The sequence below is a fragment of the Crotalus tigris genome, unplaced genomic scaffold (assembly GCF_016545835.1).
Source record: "Crotalus tigris isolate CLP2741 ecotype Arizona unplaced genomic scaffold, ASM1654583v1 scf7180000017604.1628558, whole genome shotgun sequence".
NCBI classification, from domain to species: Eukaryota; Metazoa; Chordata; class Lepidosauria; order Squamata; family Viperidae; genus Crotalus; species Crotalus tigris.
Window position 1 is genome coordinate 142,334 of NW_024096507.1, and position 15,547 is coordinate 157,880.

General features: G+C 38.0%; 1 protein-coding gene across 5 annotated transcripts in view; it reads right to left on the reverse strand.

The window, feature by feature from the left end:
• The window catches only part of KIF2A (kinesin family member 2A), a 61,061-nt gene that overhangs the window by 41,564 nt on the left and 3,950 nt on the right, over nucleotides 1-15,547 (reverse strand). For 3 of the 5 annotated variants that reach the window (XM_039319799.1, XM_039319824.1, XM_039319817.1), the window contains exons 2-5: nucleotides 8,330-8,424; nucleotides 7,242-7,358; nucleotides 3,531-3,585; nucleotides 802-921 (exon numbers count right to left, since the gene is read on the reverse strand). In XM_039319799.1, coding sequence (XP_039175733.1) covers nucleotides 802-921; nucleotides 3,531-3,585; nucleotides 7,242-7,358; nucleotides 8,330-8,424 — 387 coding nt within the window. The remainder of the gene's footprint in view (nucleotides 1-801; nucleotides 922-3,530; nucleotides 3,586-7,241; nucleotides 7,359-8,329; nucleotides 8,425-15,547) is intronic. The other 2 variants (XM_039319807.1, XM_039319833.1) reach the window with 1 other exon arrangement.

Consider the following 15,547-nt stretch of genomic DNA (forward strand, 5'->3'; position numbering starts at 1 on the left):
ACCACAGTTTGTACACCACCTGCAAACTAGCAAATTCTGCTGGCTGCTCTCCCAACGACAGAACTTTAACATAGGCCAGAGAGATATTTTTTTTTTCTTAACCAATCCTGGCTGAAAATAATCCTTCAACCAGTGCTTTTTTCACAGTCCCATCCTCTTCCCTTATTTTGTAATGTTAAGCAGTTATCTTATCATGGGCATGTTACATAATAGTTAACAAATACAGCATAAATTTTTATTTGCAAATCTGTTGGCCTAGCTAAGGAACAGGGGACTCTCCAGTGAAATGTTTTCAATACTTATTTTATACTGTTTTTGTCATAATCATTCTTGCTGGTCCTGGAGGAACAAGAGAGGATAGCATGACTGCTTAACAAGGAGAGCAGAGCCCCCCACTTCCCACAAGGAAGACTACTTTAATTCTCTTCTATTAAGACTACTTGACTTAGAGGTCTCACCTAAACGGCTAGTTCAGCTTGAAGGTAGCGTGTCTACCTGTTTTACCTAGGCCAGCAGGAAACGGAAAATGAAAAGTGACAACACAGAAACAGTCACTGACTAATACATGTTACTCTCTTGGTTTGTCCTAATATAAGATCTGGCTGATTTTAAAATCAGCTTGTTAGTTAGAACAGAATTTTTAGTCTATTCTTACAGGACTATTGAAAAATAATCACAATGACGTATTACAAGATATAATAATGGTATAGTTAAATCTCTATTTAAGCATTATATAATCATCCAAGAGAGTCTACATGTAATGCCTAAAATAAATGAGTCCTTGATACATAGTTTACATACAAGGGGGTCCAAATTCCTTTTTTGCAGCTTGAACTGGAGATATATCTGAAACACTACCATTCTGTTGTGTAGATGACTGTTCAGGAAGCTGAGTAGGTCGTGCACGTGCAGAACCAATCACTGAAAAGATCAAAATAAAGTGTTTATAAAAAAGATTTACTAAGAAAATGACGCAAATGGAAAAGAAATAAGTGTAATTGTTTCATAATTCAATGACTTGTTAATGATAATTATACTGCTTTATTAAATCTGATACTGTTTAAACATGAAGCAAATTATAGTTGGGAAAAATCAGCATACTTCTTGGTGACAAATTAAAACATAAGAATAGGTTTACATAACAAATCAGTAGTTGAATTAATCTTTCACAAATGATTATCAATATTTACGTAAGAAGTAAAATTCCTGTGTCACTCTGGCAGAACTGCATAAGAACTCTTAAGTTTCAGGGCCAGTAGACTTATTCTGGTGGATCTTCTCTTGTGATAATACGATCAACAAAAACAAATTACACCATTATAACTTTAAAAAGTTATAGAGAAGATGTAATGGTAGATTACTCATATGTTCCATCAGAACCAGTTAGGCCCCATTGTTTACATATTAGCTCATGCATTACAGATTACGGAAGTCCCACACCTTATTCCAATAAAAATATTCATACCAGTAATGGGAGGTGATCAGCCAAACAATGAAGCAGAGGAGTATTAATCCTCTGATAGAGATGGGTAAAAATGCAAGAATCATAAGCAGAAATGTACTACATAAAATTTTTCATTCCAGATCTTCAGATCATCCCTCACTCAAACCACTTGTGCTCCTGAAACTGTTCAAGAGACTTCTAAAAATAAATAAGTATTCATTGCTCGACTTATAGTCTACTCCAATTATAACTGTTTCTGTGCAGCTTACTTATCCTATTATAAAAAAGATTTTTTTTTTAAAAAAAGCATAAAAACCAGCAAGTAACAAACAACTCACGACTGTATGCCAGGGAAATGAACACATTCAAAGAGAATATCCTAAGAGGGACCAGCTGTTCCTAACGCTTGCTAGAAAAGCCAGGTTTTAATGTTTTGCAGCCCAGTAAGCCTAGAGAGGCTGAAGGATGTGTGTGTTTGTGTGTGTGAGAGAGAGAGAGAGAGAGAGAGAATGAATATCAATTGAAGGCCCTGAAATGAAGAGTGAGCCTTATCTTATCTGACAGCAGATATAACCAAATGGCAGCAGTCCCCAAGCGACACAGATTTTAAAGATGATATCTAGCACCTTGAATTACATCTAGAAGCAAACTAGGGCTGTTGAAGTAATGTTATGTGGAGAAATTATGACAAACACACAGCTACTCAAACTACTGCATTCTAAATTAACTCTACAAGTATCTATAGAGATTCTCAGTCATCCAGGTCATAGTTATCACGAAGATGCTTTTTCACGAGGCATCTGGACTTTCTTGTTTTTCTTTGAAGATGTTTCGCTTCTCATCCAAGAAGCTTCTTAATGAGAAGCGAAATGTCTTCAAAGAAAAACAAGAAAGTCTAGTTGCCTCATGGAAAAGCATCTTTGGGAGCTGTATAGGTAGTGCTCAACTTAGACCCACAATTGAGTCAGGAATTTCAATAGTTGGGCAAAGTGATGTTAAGCAAGACATCATGTGGCTACAGGATCAGGCCCAGATTTTCAGGATCTGAGCTATGTTTCTGCACCATGCCAGAGGAGTTCAGTTCCCCTTAGCCAGCAGTTCTTTCTCCCACAAAATGAGAGGGAGTCTCTCAGCAGGTGGCAGTAGCCTGCAATCTTCCCTGTTGTCTTCTCCGCTGATTTTCTGGGGAAACCTGCAGAGAAAATTACAATTGGCAATCATGATTGCAGAGGGCTTGGCAACCAGCTGTAAGTGTGAACAGGTTGCCAAGCTCCCAAATCCCATTCACATGATTGCAGGGAAGGCCATGATGTTTTGTGGCAGCTAAAAGGGCTTTACGAGCCATAAAGCACCTTTTTCAAGGCTATTGTAACTTTGCATAGTTTTTAAATAAATAGTCATAAGTTGAGGACTACCTGTGTTTCCAAGTGGTCTTCGAATGCAGGTAGTATAGACTGCAACAGTCCAAACAAGAGGTGACCAATGCATGAGTGACTACTCAGAAAATGTCCAGAACTTAGAGGAAATCCCTCTGGAGTCAGATGGTTTCCTAAAAACCAAAATCACTCAATTTGGGATCTTGTCTAGCTTTATTCTGTGCATCCAGATCCTATAAACTTTTGACAATCAGGACAAGTCTGCCTCATCTGTTTGACTGGGGGTGGAAATATAAAATTGGGTTACATCAGCATATTGATAACTGATCTCATATCAATAAATCAATCTCCAACATCCTTGTGTGCATGTTAAGTAGAAGTTGGGAACACATCACGTGAAATACCATAAGCCAGAGGTCTCAACTCAACTTCTCCCCTTTACACCAACCGGAACCAGACCATCACTGCAATACAGTGCCTACCACTCCATAACCTCAGAAACTGTCCAGGAAGGTACCAAACACCAGCTAAGTAACTATAATTATATTAGGATCTGTATTATTCGGAATGTATTATATTGAATTACTTGGAACAGAAAATAAAATTCATGTGTAAAGTTTTACAGAAGAGTAAGGCAGACAGATTTTTTTTTTTTTAGAGCTGGACAATTAACCTGGAATTAAATAAAAAAAATATGCAAACTAACTTACCTCTGTTGTCTCTAGCAGGAGCTTCAATTTTAGAAGGAGCCACAGTCCTTCGATTCTAGAGAAAGGACAGACATTCTGTAATTTGTTATCCATATCCAAACAAACTTGTTGGGAGATTTACAGCCTTTCAGCAGGTAAAAGGAATAGCAAGTCAGCAAAACTTATAAATTTTGGGAAGTCCCTAAACTATTCTCATAACCATCTACAAAAGGAGCTCTACGCTTCAGACAAATGTGCAGCAGAATTGCAGAGATTGAATGTCAGTACAGTAAACATAAAAATAAAGTATTTTCTAACTATAATCTCTTTGAGAGAGATGGGCAGTTCAGAAAAGTGAAAACTAAATAAACTATCCCACCCCAAATATATGTATCATATAATTAAATGGGGATGACAACCAAATTATCAACACAATAATGAAAACTGTAGAAATGAAATTCCATGTAAAAGTTATTAAAAATTAAAGACAAAATATATAACTTGCAAATTATTTTGGGCTCATGTATGTATGATGCAGCTGTATTTGGAATACCGGCACAATACAAGAGGTCAATACGGATTTAATATGAAACTCAATTAATTTTATATTAAATGAAAATAGGACAAGATATTAATGAGTATCAATCATTTTATAACTGTAAATAGCAATCACAAAGGAGTTCAATATTTTAGGATTATTATTTTAGAGATATTTATTTGTTAGGCTTTTAATGTTTTAATGTTATAGAAACTGCCCAGAGTTGTTTTGTTACAAATGGGTAGCAAATAAAATTCAATCAATAATAGGAGAGTTTAATCCTTGTCCTGCACTTGACCAGGGAAGTATCTCTCTCTTCCTTACCAAAGAGAAGATGAAAAATCTACTCTCCATATCAATGAATTCATTAGCTGATAAGGTTATTTTTATTTAGTAATAGAATATTTAGTTTAGCCTTACAATTTGCTATGAACACATTGACACTATAATCCATATCAAAGTTACTTCCTGTTGTTTAACTTTTTACATAAAGAGTATTGCTACTATCTTCTGTAAGACTGGAATGGTTTCAATATAGATGAACTTTTGCGTAAAATATCCTGGACAGCTTGATCATATTTTTCATTTAGTAATTTGTTATAAAGCATAGCTGGCGAGCTTCCAGATGAGGTTCTATGGTGAACTAGATGTGTCTGAAGTAGCAACGACAGCACTGCAAAGTGAACAGCAGCCATAGCTAACAAAGGTGTTTTCTGACTAGGAGATCATCCACCTGCATCCCGAATTGCAGTTTCTTGTGAGATTTGCAGGATGGAAGTCTTATGGTCGTCTCATGAGTAGAGTGTTGGGGGACGAGGGAGAAATGGCACATTTACACACACATTGCGCTTGCACATACAATGCTAAAGGACATTAAGTTTGACCAAAGCCTCACTTTCTTAATCACTTTTGGATACGATCAATTTACAATTGAAAAGAGGTCTTTGAAAACAGCCAGACAAAGAAAATAGTCTCTCAGAGAGCCAGCCTTTCTTCCGAATTACAGAAAGTAAAACAAAGAGGAAATACTTTTAGAAGACATTAAACCAGAACAACTAGGTAGAAAAGAAATATTATATTGATGTGATTATTTGCAGAAATATTAGAAAAAATATTATCTATCAAAACAATAAGAATTGTATTAACTTAAGATTGGTAAAAGAGAACATTATGGGAAGAAGAGGAAATCAAGTAAAGTTATTATGTGGATTATAGATCATACAAACCAATTGTTAGGAATGTTTTTTAAATGTAAACCCAGACAAAACATTGTTTACCGAATATTAAGGTGATCACAGGCTTAAGATACAGAAGGATCTGGACAGACTTGAACACTGGGCACTAACTAACAAAATGAAATTCAATGGTGAAAAAAGCAAGGTTCTACATTTAGGCAAGAAAAACCAAATGCACAAGTACAGCATAGGTGGCACCATGCTCAATAGTAGTAACTGTGAGAGGGACCTCGGAGTCCTAGTAGACAATCACCTAAATATGAGCCAGCAGTGTGCTGCAGCTGCCAAAAAGGCCAACACAGTGCTAGGCTGCATTAACAGAGGGATAGAATCAAGATCACGTGAAGTATTAATACCACTCTTCAATGCCTTGGTAAGGCCACACTTGGAATACTGCATCCAGTTTTGGTCACCACGATGTAAAAAAGATGTTGAGACTCTAGAAAGAGTACAGAGAAGAGCAACAAAGATGATTAGGGGACTGGAGGCTAAAACATATAAGGAACGGTTGCTAGAATTGGGTATGTCTAGTTTAACGAAGAGAAGGACAAGGGGGGACATGATAGCAGTATTCCAATACCTCAGGGGCTGCCATAAAGAAGAGGGAATTAAGCTATTTTCCAAAGCACCTGAAGGCAGGACAAGAAGCAACGGGTGGAAGCTAATCAAGGAGAGAGGCAACCTAGAACTGGGGAGAAACTTCCTGACAGCGAGAACAATTAATCAGTGGAACAGCCTGCCTCCAGAAGCAGTAAATGCTCCAACACTGGAAGTTTTTAAGAAGAGACTGGACAGCCATTTGTCCGAAATGGTGTAGGGTTTCCTGCCTGAGCAGAGGGTTGGACTAGATGACCTCCAAGGTCCCTTCCAACTTTACTACTATTACTATTACTAAAAAGGTACTTCAAATTTATGTTGGTAATGTGAATAACATGAAGGGTCATTTTATCATGCATGGTGGATTAAAAAAATTGGATTCAAATACATATACTAATACAAACATTTTCAAAGTTTAAACTGAAACTACAACTTTTTATTTGGATTCACAGGCATACAACTAGAAAAAAGTCATGTAAGATTATTTTTATATATAATCACTATTGTAAGAGAAATAGATGCACAAAAATGGAAAAATTCTGAAAAACCTATAACAGAGATAATTAGTGAAGATGATGGAACAAGCAGTGGTGGTAAAAGTAGCTTGTTTGTTTAGAAAAAGATCAACTACATTTAATTATTGAAATAAAGGAAAGAAAAGAAAATTAAACAAAAAGATGATTTATGGATTTGATTACCGTATATGCCGGCGTATTAGGCGACCCGGCGTATAAGATGACCCCCGTCTTTGTCGCCGAGCCACATTCCTAGAACGTCGTCTTATACGCCGGAAACTACCAGTATTTCCAGCATATAAGACGACTCGGCGTATAAGACAACCCCCGTCTTTGGCGCCGAGTTTAGTGCTTCCGGAAGTCGTCTTATCGCCGGCATATACGGTAGAAAGGGTAAATATATAAAAATTTTGATGTAACCTTAGAGAAAATAAAGTGTAAAATATTTATAACTGCTGTTAGAAGATTGGAAGCCACTCCTTTATTATTTTGTTTTCTATTTGCTTTTTATTTTTTCCTTATTACTTTTTCACATTGCTATTAACTTTTCTCTATTTTTATGTTTAATTTAAAATTTGTATAATTTTTCTCTGCAGAAAATTTCTTGCACACATACACACACAGCCACACACAAGCTGTCTTTAATGAATGCATCTAGGTAAAGAGAACATTGGCTGAACAAAGAAAAAATAACAAGTCCAGTTAAAGAAATCTTATTTCATTGTCTTTAACATTTATTTTTAAAAAATCAGAAGATTGTTAAATTTTCAATTCTAAACATCATAAACCAATAGGCACAATGAAGAACAGTGACTTCGACTAAATAAATATTATATACATTACCAACCTTCACAATTTTATTTACTTTTGCTGAAGGTGTGGGAGGGGGAGGAGTCTCTGGGCTAGGATCATCTTCTTCAGGAGCTAGGTCTGGGTTAAGTGAAAATATACTCTCCAAGTCAATCTTTTAAAAGAAAAAATAGTTTAAAATAAATATATTGAAATATTTACTTGCCTTTTCTCAACAAACAAATCTCATATAATATTGCCACCAAACTTAAAGTTTGTTTTATTTTGGTTCAATCATGAGGCATAAAGGTCTTCATTTTTTCTAAAAACAGCAGAATCTAACAAATTAGGGCAAATGCATTGCTGACATTCTTTACTGACAGAAAAGAAAAAAAGAGCACAAATTCAATTCTGAATTTTTAGGGAATATTGCTGTCTTTTGCCACATTCTTGATCATCATAGTCTCATCAGAGATGTAACACTGCCTGATATAACTCTAATTGCTCTATTTCTTTTTTATTTAGTTGATATAGTGCCTTTCTACTCAAACAAATGACTATTTATCTAGATAATATAGGGAACTATATTTCTTCCCAATAGGTTCCAGATCTTTTTCCTTGAATAAAAGTAAAGGACATTTCAGATAATCAAAAAAGAACCATACTAATAAGTGGTAAGTGGTCCTCAATTTACAGCAGTTCATTTAGTGACTGTTCAAAGTTACAATGGCACTGAAAAGTGTGTCTTATGACTATTTTCAAAACTTATGACCGATGCAGCATCTCCATGGACAGGTGATCAAAATTCAGGCACTTGGCAACTGACTCTTGTTTATGATTGTTGCAATGTCCTATCCTTTGCAACTTTCTGGAAAGTAAAGGCAAAATTGCTTAGCAACAGAAATAAAGGACTACCTCTATTGGGTCAAGCTATTTCCTGCAAATTCAATTGGTGATGAAATTTTAATTATTTCTTCCATCAGTCTGATTTTTAAAAAGGATACATAATATCACTGAACCATACTGTTACAGTTTTCATGGAACACAATTCATATTACACAACTTTAATATATCTACAAAATGATACTGTATTTGTGTTTGAAAAATTTCATGTTTCATAACATTTAGATGGTTAAAAAGACATACCTCTTTTCCTTTAGTATCACCATTTTCAATCCATTCTACAGTAACACTTTCATTATCCTCATTTAGAGATGTTACCATAGCTTCATGTATTCGACCTGGAAGGAAAGTATATTAAGTTTTAAAATATGATCAAAAGATCCTTAAAAAGAGTCACAACATATTGCAATACAATGGTTCTTAATACCCAGGCTATTTTCTCTGACAACGATAGAAGGTTGGGAAAGATTCATGTATCTATTCCTTCTTCAGCCAACTGAAGAAACCAAGCTGACATTTATTTGCCATTATGCTCTATCTGGGAGACTTTTTCTCCCTAAACAGATAGTAGAAACTAAAGTATCATTATGTAGCATAACAACCACTCTCATAATTAATCCTCCTTTCATATATTTTCCCTGAAAATATTTTCTCTTTTGAATCCTTGGTGTTTTCTGAACTTGCACACAGATATTTCATTACCTGACTAGGTAACATCTTCAGTTTTAGTAACTGTGAGGTTTGCACCTTGTTTATTTACAATAGCTTGTCCCGCCAATGTTGGTGGGTATGGTTTTCTCCTTGGTAGTTCCTTGACTAGGGTAGTTTTCTGTTTGAATAGTTTGTGTGCTTTTCTGGCTGTAGGCTGCTAGAGAGCATGTGTTCTGGACTTCTTGTTTCCTTCTTAGCTTTTTATGGTCCTCTTTGAATAATGTATAAATGTATTTATCTCTACGTGTCTATGATTAGCTGATCTGTCTGAATGCCAAGCTTCTAGGAATTCCATAGCATTCTTGGATTTAGCTTAGTCTAGGATGCTCACCTTTTCCCAGTTGAAATAATGGTTAAGTCTATCCATGGGGTATGAGATTAAAGAGTTTTCATCAAGTCTTCTGACTGCTAGTTGATATTCATCAACGAGCTCTGCTAGGGAGAATGCTTCCAATGAGCTGATAAACTGACACCCATTATTTGTGGGAGACATTGCAATCAAAAGGTAGCTGGATGTGGAATCTTGACTATCAATAATTCTCTCTGAATTAAACAGCTCTTGAGATCACCTTTCTGTATTCCAGTCAATTGGGAGTGTTTTTGTGACTCAACAGCAGAACTTGATATTTTTGCAGTCGCTTGTGATCACTTGGGATATTTGTAGCCATTTGTGATCACTTGGGAATTGTGGGGTTTTATCATATTGAGCCATTAATGTAGCCATTTTAAAATTCAACAAAAGTCCCATCTTTTTAATCACCTTGAGTATTAATTTTCTTATGACTTCTTCAAGATTTAAAAGCCTTCAAAATTGCAAGTTATACATTCTCCGAATGAGTCCCTCTTTAATCCGCTTAAAAAGAAAGAAAAATATGTGTTTCCAGGTTGGTAAGCTTTTATTTCTTGTATTATACAGCAAAACGATTATAGTGTTGTTTCTTGAAAGTTTTTTAAAAACTAAGAATTTGGATGAAATTTATTTCAAGATATGGAAATTAACAAAACTATGCTCTCCTACAGGAAAGAATTGATGTTTATAAGCTACTGATAAGAAGGCCTTGAAGTATATTAAGTTTTAATGTATGGAGCTGGAATACTATTTAAAAATCAACAGAGATACACAAATAAGATAATAAAAGAGCAATATGGATTACTTATTTAAATTAAAATATGAGATTCAATATGTACTTTATGTACAGGATTTAAAGACTTCTGAGAAGAAAAAAAGCAACATTGATTTGTTTGATTATTGGTAAATAATAGATTGCAAACTCTTTTGATTGGATAGTTTTGTTTTTGGATGCAATGGTTGGTTTGCAATATATATGTCGCTCCTTCTCCATCATGATGACTGAAGAATCTACCAACGGGACGTACCAAAGCTCTTGTAGTCCCTATAGGTGGGGGTCAGTTGGGGCCTATGTTCCTGATGGTGTCACTACTTGTTGTAAGATATGTCTGCCTGATATGTCTCTCTCTGATGGAGAGCAGGCTGCTCTCTGCCCAAGAGCCCAATGCTCGAGCCTCCGCCATAAGGGACTTGGACCGGGTGCCCCCTTGTCGATTCATGTGAGCTTTTGCAGCCACGTTGTCCGTTAGGACCAGCACATGTTGCCCTTTGACTATGGCCTGGAAATGTTTGAGAGCTAGGTGGATCGCTCTGAGCTCCAACCAATTTATGCCGTGCCTCAGGTCTGTCCGTGACCACTGACCCTGAGCCATCTGGGTTTGAAGGTGTGCTCCCCAGCCGAATAGACTCGCATCTGTGGTCACGCTGATGCGATGGGGCTCTTTGAAAAGAGTCCCCTTGAGAATGGCCGAGGTTGCCCACCAGCCGAGAGAGACCCACCTGATGAGGAACGCGCACCAACTGGATGGAGGTACTGGTGTGTTGCCTCTGGTACGGGAGCAGAAACCACTGGAGGGTTCGAGCATGTAGATGTGCCCATGGCACTATCGCTATGCACGATATAAACTTCCCCAGGAGCTGGGAAAGAAGAGCCAATGGTACAGCCCTGCTCCTGTGCACCCTGAGTACCAGGTCTCTTATACTCTTGCGCCTCTCATCCGAAAGGTACATGTGACAGGTGTCCGTGTCTATAACCATGCCTAAGTGTAGCAGACGGGTCGAGGGAGTTGTCTGGCTCTTTTTGAAATTTATCAAGAACCCGTGGTTCTGTAGAGTCCTGATCGTGAGGGCCAAATCCAACTGAGTAGTGGAGGCTGATTGTGATTGAATCAGTATGTTGTCCAGGTAACACTGGACACGCACAGGGACCAGTCTTAAATGGGCTGCCAGTACCGCCAGGATCTTGGTGAAGACCCTGGGAGCGGAGGAGAGGCCGAAAGGGAGAGCCCTGTACTGGTAATGGCGGTTGAGATAACAAAACCTCAGATACCTGTCATGTGCCGGGAGGATGGGAATGTGTAGGTATGCCTCCTTTAGATCTATTGATGTCAATAGATCCCCTCGCCTGATACTGCTCAAAATGGAATGTAACGTTTGCATTTTGAACCTCCGGTATTGTAGGTGGAGGTTCAGATCCTTGAGGTCGAGGATTGCCCTCCATCCCCCTGAGTATTTGGGGACTATGAATAGAATGGAGTAATATCCCAGTCCTGCCTGATTCAGGGGGACCTCCTCTATGGCTTCGATGGTGAGTAAGTGTTGAATGGCATCTTCCATGAGGCCTCGTTTTATTGAGTTTCTCATGGCTGGGCAAGACACAAAATGGTGTAGTGGCATGGATTTGAACTCCAGGGACAGGCCTTCTCTTATGGTACGCAGAATCCAAGAGTCAATGGTAGTGCTTTCCCATTGGCAGATGAAGAGGCTGATTCTGCCAATGGGGGGAGCCCCTTCCGAGTCACTTGGTACGGCGGAAGGAACGACTGCCCCTGCCACAAAAGGAAGACTTGTTCTGGGTCTGAAACCGGGACCGGTCCTTGTAGTTTGGTCTATCAAAGGAACGTTCTGGTTTAGGCGCTGCGGGCCTGTAGGATTGACCGTCTCTGCCGCCGCTCCAGACTGAAAGGGCTGACGCCGTCCATAAGGGAGAAAACGCCTGCTGGCCCTCCTTGTCAAATGGGAAATGACCTTTTGCTTTTGTTTGTTCTCAATGAGGAACGGAGTCAATGTGCTTTTTGCGTGGATGTGTTGTGGTGACATCATGTGTGGTTTTTGTGAGTGTGGGTCTGGTGTCATTCTTTGTGTTAGGGAGTCGTTTGTCAATAAGGGCGGGTTTCCAAATGGCTGGTAGGCGGGAGGTATCATCTCATTTGTTCATGCTGTGTGGGTGTTTTTCTATCTCGATGGCTTCTCTGATTATTCTGTTATTAAAATATTCAGTTTTGGAGATAGTTCTGGTATTTTAAAAGTCAATTTCATGTCCTGTGGCTTTAAGGTGTTGGACCAGGGAAGATGTTGATTCCTCTTTTTTGACTGAGTTCTTATGTTCTTCAATGCGTGCATTTATTCTTCTGTTCTACCAACAGAAGAATAAGTGCACGCATTGAAGAACATAAGAACTCAGTCAAAAAAGAGGAACCATCCAGGATGTCACCACCACACATCCACGCAAAAAGCAAACCCAAAGCCATACTGATGAGGCACAACCACAAACCAGAAGCCAGACCACAGCTGCATCATTAGCCACTTTAAACCCCTCCAATCCATACATGAAGCAAACTGACACCCACCATGAAGATGAAGCACGAACACGAAGCCAAAAAATAGCAAGGCAGCCCACCATCTTAAACCCCCCTGCAACTCAGACTAACCTGAGCACAACAAAGCCCCCACCCAAACAGAACACTCCTCCAGCCAATCAGAGCACAGCCACCCCCCCAATCAGAGCACAGCCAAGCCCCTAACCAATCAGAACACACCTCCAACCAATCAGAACACAGCTAAGCTCCCACCCAATCAGTTCATACCCCCACTGGCAGTTAAAAGGAAGAAACAGCTAAGACCACACATTGCTCCTCGAAGCACGAAGCTGAAAACACCAGCCTGAAGATGACGAATGGGACTTCGTCGAAATGTCGCCAAGACACTTCCAATTTTATGCGGGAGAGAAAACCCGAATAATCAAAGACAGACAGACAGACAGACAGACATATATATATATATGATTTTCATTATTAAAGAGAGGTATTTGGATTTGATTTTAAATAGAAAATGGGGCTATATATTTATGTTAGGTATTTTTGATAACTTTTATTGGATTTTTGTTGATTAGTTAGGCAAGTTAAAGATTAGGCATAAGTTTATAAAAAATAAAAGCAGAAGCGCCAGGATCAGCGCTGAGCTCCAGCTGGAGCCTGGCACTGATCCTGGCGCTTCCACTGAGCCCTGACAGCCCTGAAAAAGTGCCGATCAGCTGGAAAGCGGCACTGATCCTGGCACTTCCGCTGAGCCCTGAGTGTCCTACAGCTCCAGCTCCAGCTCCAGCAGTCTCTCGCTCAGGCTTGTGCGGTGCTGCCATTGGTTTAGCTCATTCCCCTCCCCCACTACCACTTTTCTAGGATGATCGCATACCACCTGCCAGGTGCCAATGTACCACAGGTGGTACCCGTACCACTGGTTGAAAAGCCCTGTATTATTTCATAGGCTCTGTTATTTTAGCAATTATTCAGCAGAGGTACCTAGACAGGAAAATCAGGTTTTATTATTTTTATTTTCCTATAACTGTAACTGAACAATCCAGCAAATTGAAGTAACTCTTAAAAGGCAGCATTTTTTCCTAGGGCCAATGATGCATCCAAGGGAGCTGGAAAAGCTGAGAACCATCATACTAATACCGGTAAGAGAACTAGAAACACTCGTGAATTCTGGATATTAAGATTCTAGGATGATCTATCCAATTATGGACACTATGTTTTAAGGATTCAGAACACTATTAGAGAAAGAGCAAGGATGACGTTGAATAAGGAAGCTGGAAATAAGTCTTATAATATATATAGAAAGATCTTGGTATGGTTAGCCACCAAAAAAAAAGCAGTTTTCAAATAGGCAAAATCATGCCACAAAGAAAGTGAAGACCTATTTTCTCTCATTCCAGAAGCAGGACAATCAATTGATATTACAGGATGATAGATTCTGACAGTAAGTTAAAAAATATATATTTCTAGCAATCAGATGATCAACAGCTGACTGGCCTACATCAGAGGTCCCCAACCGTTTGGGCACCAGGGACCAGTTACGTGGAAAGGTTTTTCCGTTGACTGGAGAGTGTGTGGTTGTGTGTGCTGCCTGCATCCCTGAATAGGGCTTTGTTTGTGCGGACCAATTGGTGGCATGCTGTTGCCCGGTAGCGGTCCACAGACCAGAGGTTGGGGATCCCTAGCCTACACTACCTTGATGGCTTAAATGGTTCCTTCCAATTCTATTATTCTAAGAGAGCTTAATAAACTTTTCTGCCATTTTGTATTGACAGATAGATTACATTTCACCTCAGAGATACAAATCATGGACTAAAGAATTTACTAAATATCAAAAGATTAATCTTTCAAATGAAAGGAACTGGACGAAGAAATGGGAAACATGCACTCAGGAAAGAAAAACCACGCAAAGAAGGTAGTTTTTATTTATCAGTAGAAATACAATGCTTAAAGAGGTTTCTATCCATTAAAGACAGCTGGGAATTCTTATTTGGTTCACATCTTAGTTAATCTAACTTTCACTTCTCTGACTAAAATGTGTAATAAAATACAATTATTCTTTAGAATGCACATTTCTTCCATTTTTGCAATACAGCTTACATTCAAAATTTGGGTGAAAAATATATGAATATATTTGAAACTAACATTTTGAGAGTATAAATATGTTTCTCCAGCTAAGTGCAAATGAAGTATAACTGAGTCATAATCGCTGACTGCTTTGAGAGCCTTCCTAGTTCATATGCACATCCACAGAAAGCAATTCAATTGGGTTTGGTACTGCAATAAATCAGCAAATACATGGCTTTGCTAAAATTTAGTAAAATTGTTGCTACAAAGCATTCCTCAATGATCTTCACAGCCCTAATACTTAAAATGTTATAAAGAAATGCATACAATTTTGATAGTTTTAATAGGATTCATTTCAACATAATTTTTAATCTATGTACATCTACAACTTCTACTGAAATTAACACAGCTTAAACCCAAATGTAAGTAGAGAAGCAAAGCCATAATTCTGGTCCCGAACTCATGTATTTGCATTGACTCTTCACTAGAGGAGCAATGATACAGTATTCAGTAGAATAACAGCAGCACTGTACAGTATATAGACCTACTAGAATATAAAAAAAAATGGGAAAAGATTAGGCCAAAAGACTATCCAGTCAGATATTTTATGCAAAAAGCTATATTTTACATAGCATTCTCCCCTATCCTCCTATTGTAGATGAGAGCTGTTTCCATAATTCCTTTTTAAATAGCAAAAACTACCTCAGGAAAAGGATCAAAGTCAGAGAATAAGGAGTGGAAATGAGTATTTAATCTTTTCTCTGCCTGTCATTTCTTTGCTATAAATAACCTTAAATTACCTCAATTCTAAATGTAAGCAATTATGCACATGGAATACTTGAACAGACAGGGAAGTTGATTACACTTCAGGAGAAAGACAAATAACATTCTTGTACTATATTAGATGGTTATGGAAATGCAAACCATTGATAAACTGGTTAGGTCCATGAATACATACAGATAAGTTACATTTCATCAAGTATTATATTTAGATGCTTTCTCAGCATCTCATCCTCCTTT